This window comes from Rhineura floridana, chromosome 2, assembly GCF_030035675.1.
Source record: "Rhineura floridana isolate rRhiFlo1 chromosome 2, rRhiFlo1.hap2, whole genome shotgun sequence".
In the NCBI taxonomy this organism is placed as follows: Eukaryota; Metazoa; Chordata; class Lepidosauria; order Squamata; family Rhineuridae; genus Rhineura; species Rhineura floridana.
Genome location: NC_084481.1, coordinates 121713051 through 121736992, shown reverse-complemented (window position 1 = coordinate 121736992; position 23942 = coordinate 121713051). Strand labels below are relative to the sequence as shown.

Below are 23942 nucleotides of genomic sequence, written 5' to 3'. Positions count from 1 at the left end.
GTGAGGAGCCTCAGGCCTGTGGGCCAAATGCGGCCCTCCAGGCTTCTCTATTTGGCCCTCAGGACTCTCCCCAGGCCGCACCCCTTACAGACCCTGCTTCACATCCAGTGTTTCTGCTTGGCTGGAAAGTGTCCTTGTACTCTGATACTGCCTCTTGCTTGCTTTGATGGAGGATAGAGAGGGGTGTGTGAGTGTGTGTAGAAACTAGTCTACTGTACAGAGGTAAAATTTACATTCATTGTTCCACTCGCTTTTGCCTCTGGCCTCACCCACAACTGGCATGTGGCCTGCGGAAGGTTGCCAAGAAGGGAATGCGGCCTTTGAACTGAAAACGGTTCCTCACCCCGGTTGTAAGCAACCAGTTTGCATATCACACTGAACCATGGTCAATGCAATGTGCATGAGCTGGAACAAGCCTAAGCAAAGCCTTGAGCTCATGCATACTCCCTTCCATGCAGTAGGGAGAAGGACTTCACCAGCAATTGGTTTCACTTTCACAGAATTTTGGCTTCTCATGTCATACAAACCAAAGATTGTGGTTTATAACAAACTCTGGTTATTTAAACAAGCCAGCTTCATAACCCATGGTTTGCAGCTGATTTGCCTTCAAACTATGATTTAGCGACATTTGAATGACCATACTGACTAAGAATGCATGCTTCCCCCTACCCCTGAGCCGAGCCTCTCCTCCTCCTCCTCCTCCTGAACCGCTGAGAGAGAAGTTCAGAAGTTTCTGAATCCACTTTTGTTTAACCACAGCTTGCAGTATCATCCTGACACAGAACTGTGGTTAATCTTAACAATGGTTAATTTAAATAAGGCAGATTCAGAAACCATTGGTTTGAAGCTAGCTCATTTGAAACTAACCACATTAACTACACTTTGTTGGTCCAGGCAACACAATAAACCATGGTTAACCAAATGCAGAAGTGAAAGCTTCAAAATTCATCCTGGCTATATGGGAGGAGCCTGGAGGATGGCTAGGCTCATTCACATTGTACTAAACAACAGTTTTATGTAACATCCAAATGCAGCCTATATATACTCTTTTCAAAATGAGATCTTGAGTTATCTTTGTTATGCATTGGAGAATTTCCTGATACAGGCTTGGAGCCAAACGCTAACTTCCATTAGTGGAAGTGTTCCTTCCCTTTGTGGAAGGATATTTGATCCCACAGAGGCTCCCACTGGCAAGAGGTGGGTAAGAGATTATTTTTGCCCATTTCCCCCCTTCCTGATCCCACACTGTTCTGATGGACCCCTAATCCTCCAGAGCAGATTTTGGGGGGCACAAGGTGCTGCACAAGAAAATGAAATTAGTGGAAATTGCTTCCTTCCTCTTCTGCCAGAGGAAACATCCTAAGACTCATGGGATCTTTGGTTCCTAGCTATCATGAAAAAACAACACAGACTTATCTCTTTGCTTATCATTTTTCAATTAATGCTCTTTCCCCAACAAGCTATAATCAATAAATCAATCAATAAATGATTTTTAAAAACAGAGTAAAGCACTGCTACTTTCCCATAATTAACAGTGTAACTATCTGCTCAGAAGAAATACTTAGTGAATTCAACAGGGCTTACTGCGGATAAAAAATTGCAGCCTAAATGTATATGACTGGTCAGAAATCAAAATTACTTCCCCCTAGACACAAACCACCTTCTTTTCACTTTGCCCCATATACTATTCTACCTCTGAACATTCACTGAATTAGATTCTATTACTTTTAGGATCAAATACTGTCATCACTAGTTCATTTCTAAGAGATTGTTTTACTTTTCCCCAATATCCAGGTGAAGTTCTGCCTTCAACCTCCATTCTCTCACTTGCTTCAAAGCTGTACTCCAAATATACCTTGGCTGCATACTGTTCCAAAGCAGTGATGGTATCTGGATCAATGGTGGCATCTCCCGTATGAAGACCTGCCACTGTGCCATCAGCCTGAATAGCTAAGATGGTATCCGACTGAGGCACTTGCACTGTATGATGAATATAGGCAGTGGTACCATCTTCTAGCTGTACAGCTTGTAGGGCACTCTGGTCATAACTGTCTGAGAAATTATTTAAAGATGATTACTTAGAGACAACTGTAATTAACCATTATAAATTGTCAAAATAAATAAATAAATAACATATAGACCTCATTTCTGTGTATATCTCTTTAAAAGGATGGACTTAAATAAGTAAAACTGTTGTGAAGCCTCTCTTCATTTCAGTTGCATAGAACAGAACATTTGAAAGTTGAAGCAGTTGGCAATTTATAGTTGGCAGTTTAATACAATGACAAAAGCGTAAAAATGATATAATTTGTCTTAAGTTTGCAACACAGAGAGAATGTAATATGCATTTAATGTGTGCAAATGAACATAAATGAATGTTACATTCTCTCTTTCCTAGAATAGCTGTGATGACAAATGGACCACACTAAAATCCTTCTGTCCAGGAAAAAACCTGGAATATTTTCTAAATTAGTTCCAGAAGCCTGAGCTGGTACAAAATGCAGCTAGACTGTTGATGGGGACAGACTACCACAAGAACATAACTCCAGTGCTTAAAAACTTGCACTGGCTATCCGTATGTTACTGGGCCAGGTTCAAGGTTCTTGTATTAATCAGGACTGCCTGATCCCTTAAATCCTGGCCCAATCACTAGGTTCTTTGGCAGGAATCTCTGTTGGTGGTCCCTGATGGTTCAGATGCATCACTCATGACTAGCAGCTGTGCTTTCCATGTAGTAGACCCAAGCCTGTGGAACTCCCTCCCATCTGAGATTAGACAGGCACTCTCCTTGTTGTGCACCGCCCTGAGAGCCTTCGGGCTGTGGGCGGTATAGAAATCGAATAAAACAAATAAATAAATAAATAAACTTCAGGTGCATGACAAAGACTTTCTTGTTCCAGCAGACATTTTAAGGTAGTGTTTGGTTTTATAATAATTTTATTGTTTATTTTATGTATGGCTTGTTTTTATGTAAACCACTTAGAAATGCAAATGTTTTAAATAAATAAATAAAAATAATTGAATATTAAGCTTAAAATATAGGACTTTAGTTACAAATATCAGATGGCATTTAAAACATAATGTACATATTGTTTTTGGAACATTTAGCAGTCAAGTAGCTTACATTCTCACTGGTTAGTCCAGAGACATTCATCTGTAAGAATGAATTTCTGCACCTACATCAGAGCATTTTATTTGCCACTCACAGGAAGTATAACACAACACACTTGGTTGGATTCCAAGTGTATCTTCTGCAAATAGATATGTTCCTTTAGTTCAGAGAAGACACTGAGATCTAGCAGAGGAAGGGGGAAGGCAATTTTCTCCTCTAGCACCTTCCCCCTGCATCCCTTCATGCTGCCTTTCAGGCTGATATGGAGGGTCTCCTAATTATCAGGAGCTGTTTTTCAGGAGACACATGAGACTGCAGGGGTAAGGAAGAATCAGCAAGTATCTGTTGCCCCTTCCACCAGTGCTAGCAGAACTCCACTGAACGCATGTCTGGATCCAACTCACAGAGTTGCCATGCACAGTTTCAGAATTTTCATTAGAGAGGGTTTACCTGCTCTAATTGATTTGTGTCTCTTTTCAACTTTTAGAATAACAATTTTAATTTAATTATTAGTTACTGGATTCCAACTGAAGAACTTGCACATAGAAATTCTCCTATATGGAGCTGGAAATTAAACACAATGTCAGAGTTAGTATATTAAAAGAAAAATGACAATTACTTTGCTTAGTAGGAAATTAATCTCATATCAAAATGTAATTTACCTTTTGAAGTGTGATGAATGAAAGCCGTTGTTCCATCTTCAAGTTGAACTGCCTGTCCATCTTCTAAACGAAGACTATCTCCTGCATCAGGAAAGGAAAATGTCACTTCTGTTACATAATGCATTTATGATTTGCAAGACTTGATTTTAAAGTTTTATCACTACATTGGAAATTAAAATTGCTAAAAACAGCAAACTTCAAATGACAGCAACAATATTTTACCAAACAAATTATAATTAAACCATTTGTTATATTGCACTCTCTCATCAAGCCAACAACTTTCAACTTATATTCATTGCAATATACTTACTACTTTTAGACATGGGAACATGTTGGACATAAGCAGCTGAGCCATCTTCTAGTTGAATCACCTGGCCATCCATTAATTTGCCATCTGGAATATATGCACATTAAAAATTTTAAGTGACTGTTAAGTCCAATCAAGAAAGAGTGATAAATGTGCAGAAGCAAGTTTCTATATGCATATCCACTTCTGGGCTAAGTCCCCTGCATGCAAAAGTATGCTGGATACAAAGTTCTGCATGCTGGATTTCTGCTTTCACCATCTGAAATGCTGCTGTTTCACATTGCATCAAAACACCTGTTGGGGGGGGGGAGCAAAAAAACTGAATTGACAAGCCTCTTCAATCTCCTACTCTCTAGGACAAGTGACTAGCATTGAAAAAACGGATGGCCCTGACCATCTGATCTAGAGGAGATCCATGTGGCTAGCAGCATTCATTCAACTTGCTGATACATATAAGGCTTTATGGATTGGAGCCCATCAGCACAGCTCAGAAAGTAAGACATGGCTAAATTAATGTCACTTGTGTCTCTAAAAATATTGTGTCCCATTTTTACACATATATGTCAGTGTAAGGTTTGCCCTCAGGATCCCACAGCAAGTACCAGTCTTTCAATCTTTCTTGAACAACAAAAGATTATTGTATGGCACTCCTGAAGTAAGAAAAGCTTTTCCTGAACACACCAGAGATAATAATAACTATTGCCCTGATTCAGGAAATATTTGCTCCTTTTGGAGCAGGGTGATGGGGCCCGTATGTGCAACCGAATATAAGATTAGCCTCTGATAATGCAACCTTGTATGTGTCTATTCAGCAGTAAGTCCCATAAATTTCAAAGGAACTTACTTCTAGGTACGCATATATAGGAATGTAGCCTAAGTATAGGATCAGTTCTTACAACACAACCTTGTATGTGTCTACTCAGAAGTAAGTCTCATAAAATTAAATGGAACTTACTTCTAGGTAGGCATATATAAGAAAGGTGTAATCCAATTTAGCATGAAGCGAACATTCCATCAGTGCAAGGATTTCTGCTTGTGCCACAGAATGTTCTCCCCCCCACAACCCCTAAGTCTGTTCTAAGGGTTCCCCCAACCCTTTGGAGCAGATTTTGGGATGGTGACAGGTGTGTGCAGGGGAAGAAGGGGGAAGCCCTGTTGTGCAAGTGGAAATCCTTGCGCTGATAGTAGTTGAATACCACCCTTAGTCATTCTAACGATACATTAAGCACCTATTGTATACACATTTAAAATGATTAAACAGTGAGTCAGGAGATATTTTTTTATGGAAATTCCACCCTTCCCCTGAATACCTGTTTATTCATGTAGCAGGCACTAGGGTCTTCTGTGACTGTGAGCATAGTTACAAGGGCTGCACTTGTTCTGTATTAATGAATAATGGATGGAAGCAAATTGTGCCCCTCTACTCCCAGGAAGGGCTTTGATCCAGTGGATGCCTTCACTAACAGAAAGGGAGAGGAGGCAATTTCCCCTTCTTCCTGTAGTCCCCTTGAATATCTCTGTTCAAGTGGGTTGGGGACAACACAAAAAATGCATTGAGGGCTGCAGGAGGAAGTGGGAAGTCCCAAAAATCCCCTCCTCTCCTGTCAGCAGAGTGCTGGATCAAAAGTCCTTAGCATGAGAACAAGGACACCAACTGGATTCTACCTGTAGACTAAAAGTATGTGATCTTCTGTTCACATCTTTATTGATATTCACAGAGAAACACAATTCAGCTTTGTAAGCTGATCTTGGCATGAAATATCAAACTTCTATGACATTACTTAATTTTCAGTTAAAGAAAAAATTGGTAGTAATTTTAAGCTGTAAATATACCTTTAGAATTATGTTGAATGTAAGCAGTGGATCCATCAGAAAGTGTAACTGCTTGTAAGCTTACTCCTTCCATGTTGTCTAGGTTGTCTCCATCTAACATCATCAACAACAAATAATTTAGCATTACCTGGTGTTCATAACACAGATTGAGTGTTTAATGCATAAACTATTGAGAATAGATTATCTTCTATAATGTATTTCAAAACCCAAAATGTCACTGCATGTTTTATAAGGTCATCAAGGTAACCATTTTGCTTGTCCTGAATGCCACACTGATTGGCGCTGAGCTATTAACCCATTACTCACCTTGCACAGCTACAGCCTCTGTTAAACAGAGAGTTACATGCTGAGCCTCCATTCCCCCTCCAGAAAACTCTGTCATTCCCTGAGAGTCTCGATTTATCTGGGCTAATAACATTGTCTACCTAAACAAAAAAGAAAGAGAATTTACATAATATTAGCAATGGATTCAAAACATACAGAAACAATACCATTCTTCACACCAAGGAATATTTCTGATTAATATTTCTGATTTGTTTGGAAAAGAAACAGTTTTGCCAGTCCTTGTATCCATGTTTCGTACTTTGTGTGTGTGTTTGGGAGGAGCAGCATGTAGAAGATTGAACCGCAAACTTTGCTAAATTGTAAGAATGTTATTCCTTGCTCTCACAAAGGTATAGTCCTGATTATTTTTGAAAATTCTAGTCCTCAAAGAGTGTTTTAAAGGCTCAGTGTGTAATGAGTAAATTAATAGAAGTGTTTTTAAATGTTTTGATAAAATTTGGGACTGGCCGTCCAGATCACATATTAAAGCAGACATTCCCAAACCTGGTGCCAGACACACTAGTGTGACTTGAAGGACCCACTAGTACAATTTAATTAAATAGTTAAATTTAAATTAATTAAATGTTCTTGTGAGTCCCTGGGTGTGCCTCCTTCCAAGTAGGTAATTCTGCTGTGTTTCTGCATTGGAACTGATTAAATTATCCCAATCACACAACTTAAGTAAGCATTACTTCCTCTCTGAGGTCACCCACTTCTCTGGATGTGCCTACAATTCCAGTTCAAGCAAATATTATGCACAAATGTCAGGAGTCTGGGAATTCTTTTTTAAGATGATAAAAGCATTTCTACTCAGCCAACCCACTCATTACAACCACAAGTCTTATACACATGTGTACAAGATCGATATAATTTTGAGGTTTATGTATGTTTTGATTTCTTGTCCCCATCATATTTTTGGTATACATAAGATATAGGAATATTTTACATAAATAAAATAAATCTACTAAATGTTTTCCCACTTAATAAGAATAATAAGCTATCATGAATTTCAATTAATAAAATCTATATTGCAGATCTCTTTCTCCAAAGATGTTCACATTTATAAGAACAAATAAACATAGAACAGTAGCAGAGACATGTGGTTAGGAATTCCTGTAAAAACTTCAGTGGACTCTCAGAATAACTGCAAAATGCTATTTTAATACCAAACAGAACCCTCTTGAAAACAAATTATTAGATATAAAGCCAATAGCACTATATACAAATGAATAATTTCAAATAATTTAATCAATTTAAATAAGCTATATAAATCATGACTTGAGCCATCAACACAAAAGATCAATTTTCATATTTCCATTTGAACAACTAACAAAAGTGCTCATTAATTGGTTAATATTACCACTGAAACAGGTGATTTGTTGTAAATCACCTATAGTGTTTTTAACAGAATGATTATTAATATTTAACTATATTAATCTATTGTCATTCTACAGGCACAAGTACCCTCTGTGGCTTGAAGAACCTCTTACCATCTTAGGCTGATATGCTACTGTAACAAAATGCCAGTCAGCCTTTATGTAGCATAATTACACATGAATGTCTGGAGGGGAAGGCAAAAGTCGCTTAGACCTTTCAAAATCCTAAAACCACGTTAAAAATACAAAATAATGTACACAACATCTCTAAACAGGAACTAAAGGAAGATACTTTCAATTTGCATTTCTCCTTCCTGCTTCTTTGAAGGACAAGTCATAAGCACTCATCTACAATCAATCTAGAAAAACTCCATAAAATTGGAGTTTTATATGCTCTTTGCTTTTATTAACCTGGAGATCATCTGCCACTCCCCTACAAAGGGGCTCCTGTGCTGAGGGCATGCTATGGTTTGCTTGTACTGTTAAGTACTTTTTAAAGTACCCAACCAGAAAGTGCTGTTCTTTTTATAGTTCTATTTTGTTTTCTTGATTACTTAATAAATTACTAAAATTAGATTTCTGGAATGATCTGGTGTTTGCTTTAGATTGTTTCTTCCACTAATCTGAACAGCCTGGATCCATGCTATTAATTAGGAAGGTGAGGTACCTGGGATTTACAGGATTATGGCTAGTTGGTGGTAACTAGTGGATTTATTCTTTTCCCTACTCATGAGGATGCCCATAACTTTGAAGCAGAGCTTGGAAAAGTTACTTTTTTGAACTACAACTCCCATCAGCCCCAGCCAGTATGGCCACTGGATTGGGCTGATGGGAGTTGTAGTTCAAAAAAAGTAACAATTCCAAGCTCTGCTTTGAAGTGCCTTCAGCATGAAAGCTCATTGTATCCAATATGGAGATAAAATTACAGCAGTTCAGCTTTCCAAAGAGCATACCCTGTTCGTCACAGCCAGCTAGCACCCTACCTGGACACAGACAGCCTTACCTCAGTGATCCATGTCCTAGTAACCTCCCATTTGGATTACTACAATATGTTATATGGGGGTGCCTTCAAAAACTTCCAGGAACTTCAGTTTGTACAGAATATGGCAGGAAGATTGATAATTGACACCCAAAGTTCATTTCCAGGCCCAATACAAAGTGCAAGTTTTCATTTTCAAAGCCCTTCCCGATTTGAGAGCAGGGTACCTGAAGGATTATCTCTTCCCACATGTAATTGGCTGGACTCTGAGATAACTGTCGGAGGCCCTTCTTTGGGTGCCCCTGCCAGGTGAAGTACAGCAAGTGACTACAGATGAAAGGGTCTTTTGGCAGTGGCAGCCAAACTGTGAAATGCACTCCCCAGGGAGGCTCTCCTGGCACCTACTTTTGATCCCAGGCAAATTTTCCCAGGCCCTTTAAGTCTTCGTTTTGAACCTCAAAAAAATTATCCCTATTAGTTTCTTTACATAAGCAGTATTTCTTATATAACAGGTAGTACAATACTGTGCATGTCTGCTAAGTCTCACTACTCTTACTCTCCAATGCATGTGCTTAGGATTGGTCTTAATTAGCCTGATCCTACTTAGTTGCTGTGCCTTACAGAAATCAATATATTTAGATCAAGGATAGTGAACTTCATGGCCAGGGTCAGGGATGATGGGAGTTGTAGTCCAGCAACATCTGGAGAGCCAGATTCCCCATCCCTGGTATTGTCAGGCTGAATATGTTTGGTATTGAGAATTAGTCTAAAACAAGCAGCATTTTCCTAAGTTAATAACCAAAGCACAGTGACTTGTCTTAGGTCACCTTGCAACTTCATGGCTCAAGTGAGACTTGCAGGAATTTCTGGCATCATCTCTCATATTCTACACAAGCCAAAGTAGAAAGAATGGCAGCAATTGTGTGCTTTTAACATAAATCTGATCCAGTAATATAGAATGCTGTTTTTTAAATTTTTATAGCAAAAAGGTGGTGAGCACTGAACCCTCCATTCTGCTTACCTGTCTGGAAGCTCTTGTTTGCTGAATGTCCAGTATTGGAATTCTGTTGAATAAAGAGCTCCTGAAGTTGTGGGCAAGGATTTTCATGCCCTTTTGGCAATAAAATCAGAAACCTTCCAGGCTCCTCATTCTACATTATTGAGATGCTTCCACTGAAACACATCTACTACAATTGTAGAGTCATAGAGAAGTAGAGTTGGAAGGGGCCTACAAGGCGACTGAGTCCAACCCCCTGCTTTATGCAGGAATCTAAATTAAAGCATACTTGACAGGTGGCTGTCCAGCTGCCTTTTGAATGTCTCCAATGTTGGACAGCCCATCACCTCCCTAGGTAGTTGGTTCGATTGTCATACTGTTCTGACAGTTTTCCTGATGTTCAGCCAAAATCTGGCTTCCAGTAACTTGAGCCCATTATTCCGTGTCCTGAACTCTGGGATGATCGAGAAGAGGACCTGGCTCTCTTCTGTGTGACAACCTTTCATGAAGAGTGCTCTCCTCTCCGTCTTCTCTTCTCAAGGCTAAAATGCCCAGTACTTTCAGTCCTTCCTCATAGGGCTTTGTTTCCATTCTCCTGGTCAACCTTACTGCCCTCCTCTGAACCCATTCATTTGTCTGCATCCTTCTTAAATCTCACTTTTATCAGGGACAATGAAAAAGTTTGTGGATATTAGAGTACTGTTTCAGTAATTTAGATGCCAACTTACTGAAAGCATCCCTAAGCAATAAGACTAATACATGCAGCCTGCAATTATTTTAAAATTGCTGTCATATGATCAGTATCATTTTAATATATTTTTTAGGAAAACAAGAACAAATGCCAGTTCAATTGTAGAAAATATTTTAAAAAATCTAAAGGCAATACTATTTAATGAATACTTAACAGCAAGAGATTATATAAACAAATCGTCTCTTACGTTTTGTATATATTTGTGATTGTTGAAATGATGGTCTTCAACACTGAGGGTTTTTTTTCTAGAGATGCCACTTGTAAATAGGTGAGGCGGGGGCAAACAAACAAAGGAAAACTGTTGTGTGAACAAACTTCTTGGTATACTGCCATCACAAAGTAATAAAACAATTATTTTCACTGTATCTGTGGTGCCTTGTCATTAGTTTTAGCACACAGTATTTGTGTCCTTCTGAAGAACCGATGTTGCAGATTGTATGCCTTACACAGGCAAAGATAAGCTGTTCAACAGTTTAGAGTGAGACTGAAGACCTACAATGATTCAAGAATGCACTTAACCTACTCCTTTTAATTATAGTAAACTATTTAATTTTCCATTCTATTGTATTAATACAAGTGAAGCTGCTACAGCTGGAGAAATGGGTCAAAATTTCTCAGATATTCTGAATATAGAATTAACTTCATATGAAAAATCTAGACTCCTCAAAACAAAATTTAGAAAGCTCACATGCTACATGAATGGGCATTTAGTTGCCTATTGTTGGCTTTCAGCTTGGTACTTTGAGCATACAAACATGATGTTTCTCTGCAAAAATAAAAAATGCACTAGTATTTTTTAAAAGTAACTGGAAATATTGGTGTAAAATGTCATCTCATTATTTTATAAAAACTGTAGATGTCTTATCAAATTTGAGCAATTTAAATCTTAAGCCTCAGGAGCTCACACTCTCTCTCCTCCCCATCTGTCACCTAGTGCATGGTGGTTCCCTGCCATTCTTTAATCTGAAGCTTTTCAAATTTGTGCAAGTTAACAGAAAAACGCAGCAAATTAAAAAAGGACCACATTTAGCTGCAAAAGAAGAACTGGGCGCAGTTAGATTGCTCTTGATTCCTTTACAGACATGGCTTGAACTTTCCTACACCTGATGTTATATGACATCAGGCACAGGAAAAGTGGATGTAGTTCATCCAAAACAGCATCACAGGCCAAATACAGATGCCTTGTGGGCTTAAATGGGCCCATGGGCTAGAGGTTCCCCACCACTGGTTTAATATGGAAGCCTCCATGAGCCCACCAGCTTGTGCACTCTTATGTAGTCAGCACTTCTGTCAAATTTAGTTTCACTTTCAAAAATCTCAGCAGAGCATACAGTATAAAACAGAGATCCTAGTTTAAAACAAACTCTTGTCAGCTTCTGGTGAGAGGAAAGAAATGTGCTTTGGGTTTAGCATTATATGCAAACTGGGCCACTATAACAGATATGGGAGATTTCTTCTTTTAAGTGATCATTTAAAACTATTTCATACAGGCCTTTCATCATTAGCATCTTTTAGTTCTTATGCTGGCTCTTGATCTTATCTTGTTCCTCTTATGTTTTATGATCCTGTCTGTATTGTGAACTTTTAGTGTACCCCAGTTTGGCAATCAGTATGAAAATAAATAAAAGTATGCACGCTTAAGAATGTACCATTCTGTGTTCGTAACTATTTAACATATGAGGACTTATCAAATACATCATAAAGCATCTGCAAAAAGAAGTTTCCTCCAAATGGAACCTTGTATCTAAATGCTTTGAGTATGTATTTAAATAATGACATTTGGTTTATATGGCAACTTTAGCATAGCTATACTATTGTTAAATGAAGAGCATGTTTAGAATTTTGGAATGTTGTCCAGTTTTCAAATATACATCACCATTATTATCAAGTAACTTTATTCCATGACTAATTTATTTGTGTCATCAGCACATCCTTTAAAAGTCTCTTCTGTCAACACACATAATGCCACAATACAACAGAATTTCATAAAGTTAAAAGCCCATTGGAACAAAAAAATCAGTGAGCATCTAAGTTTGCAATTCCAATTACTTGGGATTTACTTCCTAGTAAACATGTGCATAATTGAGTTGCACATCTTTATTGGATGGTTGGAGTACAGGGCAACCTACAACATAGTAACAAAATCCTGTCAGCGCCTTGCTGGAAGTAATTTTAACCACAGTACTTAATGATTACAAAAAAAAATTGCAGGCAGGCATCCCACCCAATACACAAGGGAATAGCTCTTCTGAGATGGTGCATGCTGTGATACACCAATGCATCACATAAAATGAAGAAACTATGCTATTTTCTTCAGAACGGTTATCCTTAAATCTGCATACATTTGCTTATTAATCAACTAAAATTCGTATTTTTCCATTAGTTGGTCGGTAACTGATTTAACAACGATCGAATAAGGCTGCAATCCTAAGTACACTTCCTTGGCAACGGGAATGAATTCAGTGTGTTTCAACCACTACCACCAGGAAATGTGCGTAGTCTTGTTAAAAGCTCCTCCGCTGCTTAAGTGGTGTGTTGCATGTGTGAATCAACTGTCCACCATAGAGCGTTTTGGGACGACAGCCCCACCAACTCGATGCTAGCAGCAGAGGATTAAGAGACATCACAGCCGGCAGCAGCCACACGAGCTGCCTCTAATGCAAGTACGCAAATTGCTTAAGAAATACGACCCCATTTAGTGACGCAGCCACTTAAAAGTAAATCTCTCCCCCCTCCCCAAAAAAGCGGCTGATGCGCCCCGGTCCGCAGGAAAACACGGGGTTTGGGTTTATTATTTTATGTGATCATTATCTCTCGACGAAGACCAAAGCATTTCAGGAGAAAAGAGCGGGAAGCATTCAGGCCTTGAAGGCGGGAATATGGAGGAAAAGGGAGGGGGAGAATACACGGGCGGCGGCGACGCCTCGGCTTTATTATTAAAGTGAGCTGCGATACTAACGCGGCTCCCCCTTTTCTCTCACTTTTCCCTCAATTCAACATAGCCGCAGAGGGACTAAGCCACGCTGAACCCAAGAGTGAAGCATCCCAGCCGGAGATGGCGGCGGTTAGAATAAGGCACACTGGGTAAAAACACATTTATATACGAACCTCGCCGAGAAATTTTCCAACAATTCCTCCGTCCGACCACCATGCACCAGGACAGGAAACGGCCGTCTCAGCTCCCGCCCGCCTATCCCAGCACCGCCCAGAGCCCTGCGGGCGGGCCCCGCAACCAGCACCTGCATATGGCTCCATTGGGTAGCCTGCGACACGAAATACCGCCCACGGCTTCTATTGGGCCGCTGAAGTCCAAATGCCACTATGTATTGGCTATTGACTGATAGACCCGCCTTCACACCACATCGATTCTCCTCTATGCTGTATTCGGGGCCTGTGTAGACGCCATTTTGTATCACGTCGAACGAGGCACTAGTACGTCAGTGAGGGGAAGAGAGATAGACGCCATTTTCTCCTTTTGTTACCAAAGCTGGAGGATGTGATGCTAGAAAGAATATCGTATTGCTTTTGGAACTGTACTCGGTGGTAGTAGTTTTCAGTGGAATTCCCATGAAAACACAAGATTCTAAAATGGGGGAAGCGAGTGGGGAGATAAAACCCCGCGGGAGTTACCGCTACATTAAGAGTGACCGACATTGTCGTTTGCCCTGAGACTCGGATTCAACCTTTCACCTGCGTGGTAGTAGTGGGGATGACAGGTCTTATTCCACCACGAGAAAGGCGATGGTCCAGCCACGGGAAAGGTTTTTAATTAGGATTCCGCTATCTTAAGACCAGAAAGTCCTATCCTCCACCCCCACCCTCCTTAAAAAAGTTTTTGTAAGATGGACATCTCATAGGTAGTCGCGATGATGTTAGTTTTTTATCATTCGCTGGAACTATTTTATCCATATGCAAAAGCTTCAGATGGCCTGTCTAATAATAATAGTAAAATAACAATAGGCATCCGCTTTCTAAGATACAGCGGAATCCTGTAATATTAAACAACTTGTCCGTTTCCCCCCAGGATTTGTCCTGGATAATTCCGTTGTTTTTAAAAAATCTCTTGTGTCCTAGCCAAGCATGTCCGTTTTCTTTATAGGGGAAGATACCTGTGACTAAATTCAAAAGAAAGGGCTCTTGTAACTTCACAATTAAAAAAGGGAGGCAGTTTTCCACAGTTGCATTTCTATCATACCACAGTCATCAAATTAAGAAAAGTTGCAAAAGTGGACATTCCATTTTCATAATTATATTTATATCTCACCTTTTCTGAAGAGTTTAGGCCAGCATCAATGGCTCCCTCTCACCCTTTCTCCATTAAGGTTAAGCTAAGAAACCTTCATGGCTGATTGAGAATTTGAACGTGGGTCTTCCTGGCCTCTGTCTGATCTCAATAGCCTGTCACAATCTAGACATCTTTCTTACTTAAAGTTATTGTACATTTAAGAATTTCTTTGGTACCTGTCTAGTAATTAATCCAGATCATTTAGTTCTTTGAGTGTATAATTTACCTTCTGTCCTAACTGCACGTTGACCTGATTTTCTGGTGCAAATTTATTTGAAGGGTGTTCTACTCTATCCTTTAATAAAATTCCAAGTGCCGCTTGCAAAAGAAACACAGGAACTCTTTGCTTTTAAATGTGAGTAGACCTAGACTATACTCAAGGCCATTCTTCCTTGGTTGCATCACAAAATCTGAGCACACTCTCCTTTATTCCCCTATAGCTATCCAGACAGAAAATAATGCTGAATGTTTAAACTGCAACTATTGTGTAAAAAGGCCAAGTCAGTAGACTTGGACTTTTTACACAAAAGTCTACTGTGAGATTAAACAGTCTATAAAATTAAAAAGAAACTGCCATGGTTCATTTCCTAATGCCCTGCATTCTGGCCAATTACAGGCTATTGCATACAGAAATACAACATACATAATGTGAAGAGCAACCTTAATGACGAAAAAACACCAGGCAGTGATGCTTGTTTGGTAATACAGGTGTCACAAGAACAGAAGAGTATCCAAAATGTTATCTCTGAAATAGGATTGTATGCTGTCTTTACAGTTATAAAAAAAAACCATCCTTAGCTGGAAATAACAGACTACAAAAAGCCCTGTAGCGGTTCAAAGGCGTTCAAGTTCATTGTTGACATGGGCATTCATAAAGTAGAGCCCACTTCATCAGATATTTTGTCATCTTACAGCTGAATAAGTGGGTTGTAATATATATTGATCATGGGAACTCTTGTCGTTTCTACTACTTCATACTTAAGAGCATCTTCATGTATTGCCACCACAGCATGCCTCGTCCCATACTACATAATGTTTGGCAGCTGAAATCAAAAGGATAGGACCTCTCATATAGGTCTTTTAGGACATACAAAGAAGGTCTACAACGGCTGCTACTGTGGCATTCCTGCAAAGTGTGCTTCTGACTTAAGCAAATAGTTCAGCTCACAATGACCACATATTACTTAATAAGATTGCACATATTAAAAACATAGCCATATGTGCCCTACAGCAGTCTTGCCTCAAAGTTATTTTGTATGCCAAGTGCTGCCTAGGATTGATTTCATTAAGAAAATATATACTCCAAAGTACATGAACAAAGGAAGAGCCCTGCTGGATCAGATCAGAGGCATATGTTCACCGCCCTGAAAGCTATTCTGCTAAGGGCGGTATATAAATTGAAATAAATAAATAATATATTTTGTTCTTCAAGTGGCCAACTAGGTGCCTATATGAATCCCACAAACACAACACAATAGCACTTCCCCCCATTTGTGATCCCCAGCAACTAGTATTCAGAAGCACACTGCCTGCTGTTGGAGGTAATATAACCATTGTGTCTTGTAGCCTGTTACAGCAATAGCTGTGATTTTTGGATTTCTTACTCCTTGATCCATTACAGAGACCTTAGTGTGAGAGCCAGAGTATCAATCTATCCTGGGAAACTAGCCTCCCCATATACTCGGAGTTGTTGGTGACATGAATGGGCTAGGACAGGCTTCCTGGTTCCACATATGTTAAAAATCAAAATTCCAACCTTAGCATCTTCAAAGGAAAAGGCTTCATGCTTATAAGAGGTACCATCGTGGTGGATCTATACCCCATTTGAAGTACAAGAGATGTTTCCTCAACAATGAGATCTTTACATTAAGTACTTTGCCATTAGGACCAGATTGTTATACTGCGTGTCTGATAGTAGACAGTAACGACAGGATTTTTACACTGAGCATCCTGTAAACAAAAATATTAACTTAGTATGCAACTAACATGGCAAACAAGACCCCACCCCTTGCTTTTCAAAGCACATTCCAGGATGTGCTTTGTTCCCTGCTAGTCATGGAGGCACTACCATTCACTCCTCCTCTCAAAATAACATGCAACTCTACAAGGCAGGAAAGTTATTTAGGATCAGGGTTCTGTGAGGTTACCATGCATTTTTGGGCCTCCACAAATCCCTTCCTGCTTCACATTGCAACACAGCACAGGGCAACCGAACCAAGGAAGGGTGAGGTCTCCTATGTCAGTTACATTGAGGGCAGAGCTTGGCTCCTGAACTACAAAGCCTCATTTGTCACTTTGAGTCCCAACGTTTCTACAAGAAAGGTATTAGTTGTGGTAGCAAATTCTAGTTTAATGCTGTGTCAAGTAGTACTTACATTTGGTCTCGAATCCCATCATTCAGCTTCACTAGATGACCCAGAGTTTTAGCATTACAAGGCCCCCACCTCAAATCACTTAAATCTTGTAGTGTAAATTTTAAACCATCCAAACACCAAATTGGATTTGTGTAGTCAGATATATTAGGGAAATCTCTACAACAGGGGTAACCAGTGTAGTAGCCTCCAGCTATGGTTTGACTTCAATATTCATCAGCAAAGAGTCTGTTGGCCATGCTGGCTGGGACTGATTGAATTAAGTCAAAAACATATGCAGGGATATTAGGTATCCTTGCTTTACAAGTCTGTGGGCCTACTGTTAGCTTTTAGGGTCTGGTATTAAGATCCTCTGTGGTGCAGAGTGGTAAGCAGCAGTAACACAGCCGAAGCTCTGCTCACAGCCAGAGTTCGATTCCAACGAAAGGAGGAAGTTGAATCTCCGGTAAAAGGGGTCGAGGTCCACTCAGCCTTCCATCCATCCGTGGTCGGTAAAATGAGTACCCGGCATATGCTGGGGGGTAAAGAAAGGTCGGGGAAGAACTGGCAATCCCACCCCATATATATGGTCTGCCTAGTACACGTTGCAAGACGTCGCCCTAAGAGTCGGAAACGACTCGCACTACAAGTGCAGGGACACATTTACTTTTTATTAAGTTAAAGGAGAAAAATGCACTTGTTAAAGCAACTAGAGGTACCCACTTCTACTCTGAATACCAAATCCTGCCAGAGATATCTAAATGAGAATAGCATTTGCAAACTTGTATCCAATGGGGGGGGGGAATCAGCAGGACATAAAACTTTAAAAAGCTCAAAAGAAAAAACAGCAATAAAATGTCTACAGGATAGATTCAGGAATTCAACTTTATTGTGCTAATCTGAGCAGAACCTGAATGAAAAAGAATAGATGGAAAATCCTCCTCTCTTAAGCAGTTTAGGATGCTACATAAACCTGCCTCTAATCAAATCCATATTTGGGTGAAGACCAGAGTAAAGAATGAAAGCATGGGTGAAAATGGAAAGCCCTTAGTTTGGCTTGAGATAAGTGAGAGGTAGGTATTCTGTTAGGAACCCTTACAATCCAAGCACCCCCCAAAATTGATACATATAAAACAAACACACATCACACAAATTGTTTTTCTGAAGACTGCATTTTTGAACACCATAATAATATATGTTCATTTCAGTTTCATTTGTATAGATATAAATTCAGTTCATTTTTCAACCTGCCTTAAAGTTCTGGAGACTTACACTTAAATTAAGGTAGCTTGTTCAGCATCTATGGCAACAGCAAATGACATTGAATATAAAAACAGCCAGAAAAGCGGGGGGGGATTTTTACTTAAAATCTTTGACACCAGTGATCTCAAGGCAAGATCAAAAAATTCAGCATTTAAGATTTTATGTATTTATTATGTAGATGGGGCTCTAAGCCAGCCCAGTCACATCATTTTGATGTTATCTTCTTCACTGAGTCATTTTAATAGTGGTCCCAGTAGGGGGGAGTTTGTTACCTTTCTAGTTAAAATACTAACTACTATACCATCTGAAGGCAAGGATATAATAAAGGAGATAGAATTGTAGCTTCAAAAATGAGACTTGGTAACCATAAGTCCATGTTCAGATGATCATATGTTGGCTTAATAAACTGAGCTTTTGCCTGAGCAGAAGCCCCTTTGTGCAAACCACAGTTAAACCAGATCCAATTTACCATCGTTATTTGTTAAACGAGCCAGGATTCTCAGCTAATTTCAAACTCTGTTTAGGATCCTGGCTTGTTCCAAAGCTGGTAACCACAATTTCTCAGTTCAGATTAAAAGGGAAACTTCCTGGTTTAATCACAGCTTACATAAAGGGGCTCTAGGTTCAGGCAAAAGATTTGTTCATATCTTGGCTTAAGAAGCTGAGAGATGAACGTCTGAACTAGGCCACTGTTCTGGATCAGGCAAATGAAAGAATGTCTACTATTTCTGGACATCCTAAGGTGGGGGTGGAGACAGAAGGGGCAAAACAGATGTTAAAACTTCTACCCAGGTCCTAGAAAAAGAGCAATGGGATAAGAATAATCATATTCCCAAATATGGGAATAAACTTCAATCAGATCCAACCCAAGTTAGCCAAATTATTTTTAATTGATTGCATATGTAGATGTTTCACCACCACACTTCAAAATACACTCCTGTAAGAGCAGATCTTCATGTCAGATTTCACATGCTGCTGAGAAAATGAACTCCCTTCTCAGCACTTTAAAACATGAAGGTTTCTGTATCCAAATTTCCACTTGTACATTGACAGCTTTAAGAAAAAACAAAGGACACAGAGGGTGTTGCCATTTTTTTTCTTTTTTAGCAGCAATGAAATACCACTAACCCCCTTTTTACATAACCAAATTCAAGTCACAACCAGTGGTGACTGCACCACAAAGTCACCAGGTACAAAACTGCTAGTTTTAAATAACTTGAAATTTCCCCCAGAACATCCCTTTTTTATAAACAAACATTTTACTATTTTTGTACATAGGCTAGCAGGGTTGTTTCAATATGAAAGTGCTAAATCATTTACAGATTTAATCAGTTATGTAGTGCTACAATAAGTGTCCAATATTCTACATATGAACAATCTTGATAAATGGAAATGATGAAGTGTTAAGTAAGGCTATCCAATTACCTTTATGTACATTAAAAGAATAGATACCCAGCATGGAGAACGGGAAAAGGGAAGAGATTGGGCAAATACTCAGTCCCACAGGTGTAAAAATTAAATTGGCCTTCTAGCTTGTGTACTGTAAATGAGACCTTTCCAACAGTCCTGCAGCCAATGCCTTTTTTTTTTCTTCATAGAAAGGAAGCGTCTTCATGACATTCCCTCTTGATTTCTGATTTCCACAACGTGTCATTTGAAGCTCAAGTGTCAGGTTCTTCCTATCTTCTTCGAAACCTTCTTTCCAGTATTCGGTTGCATGATCAAGTCCCACTTCCTGGGTTGGTTTTTCTTTTTAAAATGTTCAATCTACCAATTCATTTAGAGTGAGCTGTAGATAACATGAACCAGTTCTGGAACCACTATTGGGAGGAACACAAGCTCTTCACTACAATCACACAGTAGGAGGAAAAGTAGTGATAATTCAATTCATTCCTGGGGCTGGACCACCAAAATTGAATGAACTTGGCACAACTGGAGCATTGAATTTGTATCCACCATGCTTTTCAATCATTTTGGATTCTGAAAGGAAGAGAAAAATCAAATTATCTGAAAGTCACAAACCACCTTGTCTAAGTTGTATCAAGCTCTTGATGTTCACTCTCATGCTACAAAAGAGACCAATTTTCAAATATCTCAAGATCTCAAATATCTCAAAATCAATTTTAAACCAGTGTGGTGCAATGGTTAGAGTGACTAGGACCTAGAAGATCAGGGTTCAAATCCCCACTCATCCACGAAGATCACTGGGCCAGTCACTGTCTCTCAATCTACCTCACATGGTTGTTGTGAGGAATGAAATGAGGAATGGGAGAATCACGTATGCCACCTTCAGCTCCTTGGAGAAAGGGTGGGATATAAAAGCAATAATAAATAATTCCAGCTTTATTTTTAATTGCATATGATGTTACAAAATTTGAATGGTGAAAATGAAGTTTACTGTTATCCTATTCAAGGACCCAGTTCTACCAGGGTCAAGAAACAAAAACAGGGCATGCAAACTTGAAGCATACACTTGCTGCCAACTGTAACAGAAAGGGAATACTAACATTTAAAAAAAAATTGGAAGAGGGGCAGATCCACAGCCATGTACTTTCTCCTGCTGAATTTACCAGGCAACCCATCCATTATTTTTTGCTCAATTAATTGCTATTTTGGGCCCCCATCTAGATGTTCATGTGACCAGGTCACGTCTAGAAAAAACCAACTTTCAAGCAAAGTTAGATGGCACCAAGCCCAGAAATTTCTGCTTCAAGAATTGGTGCCTAAAGAAGCTGCAATACCAGATCAAATCCTGCCCCCTACATGGATGAAGGGCCTCTTTCATATATGCATATTCACCACTGCCGTACCACAGCAGAAGAGGTCAATAATTTCAGAACGGGAAAAAAAGATTTCTACATAGACTTAAGTCACAGCTTCTCTTTTATTAAATTAAAATTCTTTTTTCTTAAAATCAAATTAAGCACTGCTTTTGTGTATACTGTTGGCTGTCTGTCTTTTGGAAGAACATGTTCCTCAGATAACTTTCTATTCAGATAAACAAATAATATGGAATGGAGAAGAATGTTACAATTGTGTCAGTTTACTGTCATCAATAACATAATTATACTGGAAATATGTTCATAGAACTATTACGGGTCTGTGACCGCAATAAAGATACTGTACTGTACTGTTCATAGAACTGATGAATATGATGAATAATTTACTTTAAATCCTTGTCATCAAGTTGGATCACTTGATTCCTACAGAATGCCCAACAGATGCTGATCCAGCTTTCCTTGAAAGTCTCCAAATACGAAGATCCTCACTACTTTCCCAGGATGCTTATTCTATTGCTCATAGGATCAAAACAACCAGATTTTAAAAATGGCTCCAGAGATCCAGGAGTTCTTGTGAGCAATCTTCTAATTATGAATAATGACTTTAAGGTATTAGTACACTTTAATATCAATACATTAATGTAGCTATCCTCATTTCTGTCTAGTGTTAATAGTCAAAAAATTTCCTTTTGTAAAATACCCCCAACCAAATACTAACCAGGCTCAACTTTGCTCAGCTTTGTAGACAGATGAGATGGAGCACTTACGTGGCCCTTTAGTAAAATGCTAATGCTACAACCAACACTTAATAGTAACAGATTATATAAAACGTAGTGAAAAAATGCATACCATGGGCTGCTCTTCGCTGATCTGCTAAAGTTGCTATGTCCTGTAACTGTTTTCTTTGTTCTTCATTAAGACCGCGTGTTAACGCTTGGTACCACACAGGGTTACGATTCTGAATTGCTACAGAACAAAGAGACATGTAGGCATTTGAAAAACTTTGGGCAGACTGAAGATAGGCTAAAAGGTCAGCAAGGTAGTGATTTCTCTGCCCTGCATAGCTTCCCACTCCACTACTACCCAGGCTTCTAGTCTTCTTTAATGCTTTCTCTCAAGTCCAGTCATCTCCCACTATGCCAGCTACTGGCCTAGTTCTTCACAAAATGTTCCACATTCTGCTAAGATGAAAATATTGCTATCAGAATCACACAGCAAATTAACTATGAAAGGAATAGAGGAGATGGAACCTCTAGAATTGTATTGGCCAAACATGTTTTGGAATATTTTTCTTCTTCAAGGATACTACAAATAAAAAATCATCATAAAAACACAAATTATAGTGATGCCAGCTTTTATATGGAGACTTGAAAATGCAACAAAATGGTAACTTCCCTTACAACTCTGCACAAGTAGGATATATATAATTTTAGTGCCTAAAACAGATTATGTAAGACTCATTGTAGCCAGACCTTCAATTCATTTGGTTACAGAGCATGATAAAAGAACACAATGGTATGCTTTTTAATCAGGAACTCTACTGGGATCAGGTGTGCGTGCACTATTTGAGGTAACCTAACTATGTTGAGGTACAAACATTGTCAATTATGTTACAACATGAAAAGTAGGATTTCTATACATAGAAAAAACAAAACTCCCTATTTACAAACTTAACCCATGTCATACAGTGTGATGGAATACCTCAGCTGTATTTTTCCATCATACTCCTCCTACCTGAACCAGCTGCACTCCTAATCCCTACCCCCATTTCCCAATTTCAACAGACTGAATAAGAAAGAATACTAGTTTGCTACGCAAGATAAATTACAGCTGTACTTACTCTGAAAAATTGCTTTAAATATCTGATATTCATCAACAGGGTTATCTTCATCATCAATAATGGTTGAATATCCCTCCAGAGCAGTCTCTTCTGCATCATCTTCTTCCCAGTCCTCATCATCTCCATCTTCTCCAGCCTGCTTTGCCAGAATCTCTAAATATTCTTGTCCATCTTCATCAATATCATCTTCATCACTCCCAAGCTCCTCTGTAAGGAGATATGTCTCAAGGATAGCAAAAGCAGTGCACTTTTCACAATTAATATTTGCAATATTTGTACTCCATAACAATTCTATACTTCCTTATCCTAGGACTAGTTTTTGTCTGAGAAAATCCCATGCCTTTACAACGCACAAGATGCAAACTTAGTCAATTTGCAATATATCAAAAGGAGAAACCCCAACATGGAGATATTAAAGGAAAAGGACACAAAAATGTATTAAGATAAGAGTGATAAAGCAACAATGTATCCGTCTAGCATTTGTTTTGAAAAAGCAAATGAACAAAAAGGTTAAAGGGAAACAAAAAAATAAAGATATTTGATACAAAGAATTAAGTGACTTGTATCACAAAAAAGCCTTCACAAAGCAAACATGAAAGCAGAGGAAATATCAAATGAGCAAACAGTGAAAATAGTGTGAAAATACCATGTGAAAAATAAGGAAGAGGACAGGCCAAGATGCATAAACATTTGAATCCTTGAGAAAGAATAGAGTAAGAAGGCATAAGCAAGCAAAGGAAAATCAAAAGAGACATACCAGGATTAAAAGTTCATTGAGAAACTATCAGCAGAACATGAGAGATGTTGGTGAACTGCTACCAGAGGGCTCAATGCTTTACCTGCTTCCTCATCTTCTTCTGCTTCATCATCATCATCGCTATCATTTTCATGCTCAGCATGGCAAGCATATGCTCTTTTCAAGCCATTAAATAAAAGGATGAAAGCTGGCAGGATTTCGCCCGAAACCTGATTTAAAACCTGTGGTATTTGTTCCAGATCAATAAGAGCACACAAGCCTAGGACACACATTTTTCTGTCATGAAGCCTGAAATGCAAAGGGAAATGCCATAGTACATTATTTT

The 23942-nt window shown here is 39.0% G+C and overlaps 2 protein-coding genes and 1 long non-coding RNA gene across 9 annotated transcripts in view; 1 reads left to right on the top strand and 2 right to left on the bottom strand.

Annotated features, from left to right (window-relative positions):
- ZNF143 (zinc finger protein 143) overlaps positions 1-14676 on the bottom strand; it is a 47594-nt gene extending 32918 nt beyond the window's left edge. The window contains exons 1-7 of one of the 7 annotated variants that reach the window (XM_061610384.1): positions 13301-13398; positions 10529-10598; positions 6221-6339; positions 5915-6007; positions 4085-4168; positions 3775-3861; positions 1856-2052 (exon numbers count right to left, since the gene is read on the bottom strand). In XM_061610384.1, coding sequence (XP_061466368.1) covers positions 1856-2052; positions 3775-3861; positions 4085-4168; positions 5915-6007; positions 6221-6332 — 573 coding nt within the window. In that variant the 5' untranslated portion in view covers positions 6333-6339; positions 10529-10598; positions 13301-13398. Of the gene's footprint in view, positions 1-1855; positions 2053-3774; positions 3862-4084; positions 4169-5914; positions 6008-6220; positions 6340-7728; positions 7806-9614; positions 9840-10528; positions 13408-13449; positions 13561-14605 lie in introns of those variants that run through there. The other 6 variants (XM_061610386.1, XM_061610381.1, XM_061610387.1 and 3 more) reach the window with 6 other exon arrangements.
- On the top strand, positions 12855-14957 carry LOC133377089 (uncharacterized). The gene is made up of 2 exons (XR_009760610.1): positions 12855-13004; positions 13344-14957. It is a non-coding gene; the product is annotated as an uncharacterized LOC133377089 (long non-coding RNA).
- Positions 14958-17837: 2880 nt separating this feature from the next.
- The window catches only part of IPO7 (importin 7), a 64975-nt gene continuing 58870 nt past the window's right edge, over positions 17838-23942 (bottom strand). The window contains exons 22-25 of the mRNA XM_061610380.1: positions 23700-23905; positions 22861-23067; positions 21870-21986; positions 17838-20220 (exon numbers count right to left, since the gene is read on the bottom strand). Coding sequence (XP_061466364.1) covers positions 20123-20220; positions 21870-21986; positions 22861-23067; positions 23700-23905 — 628 coding nt within the window. The 3' untranslated portion in view covers positions 17838-20122. The remainder of the gene's footprint in view (positions 20221-21869; positions 21987-22860; positions 23068-23699; positions 23906-23942) is intronic.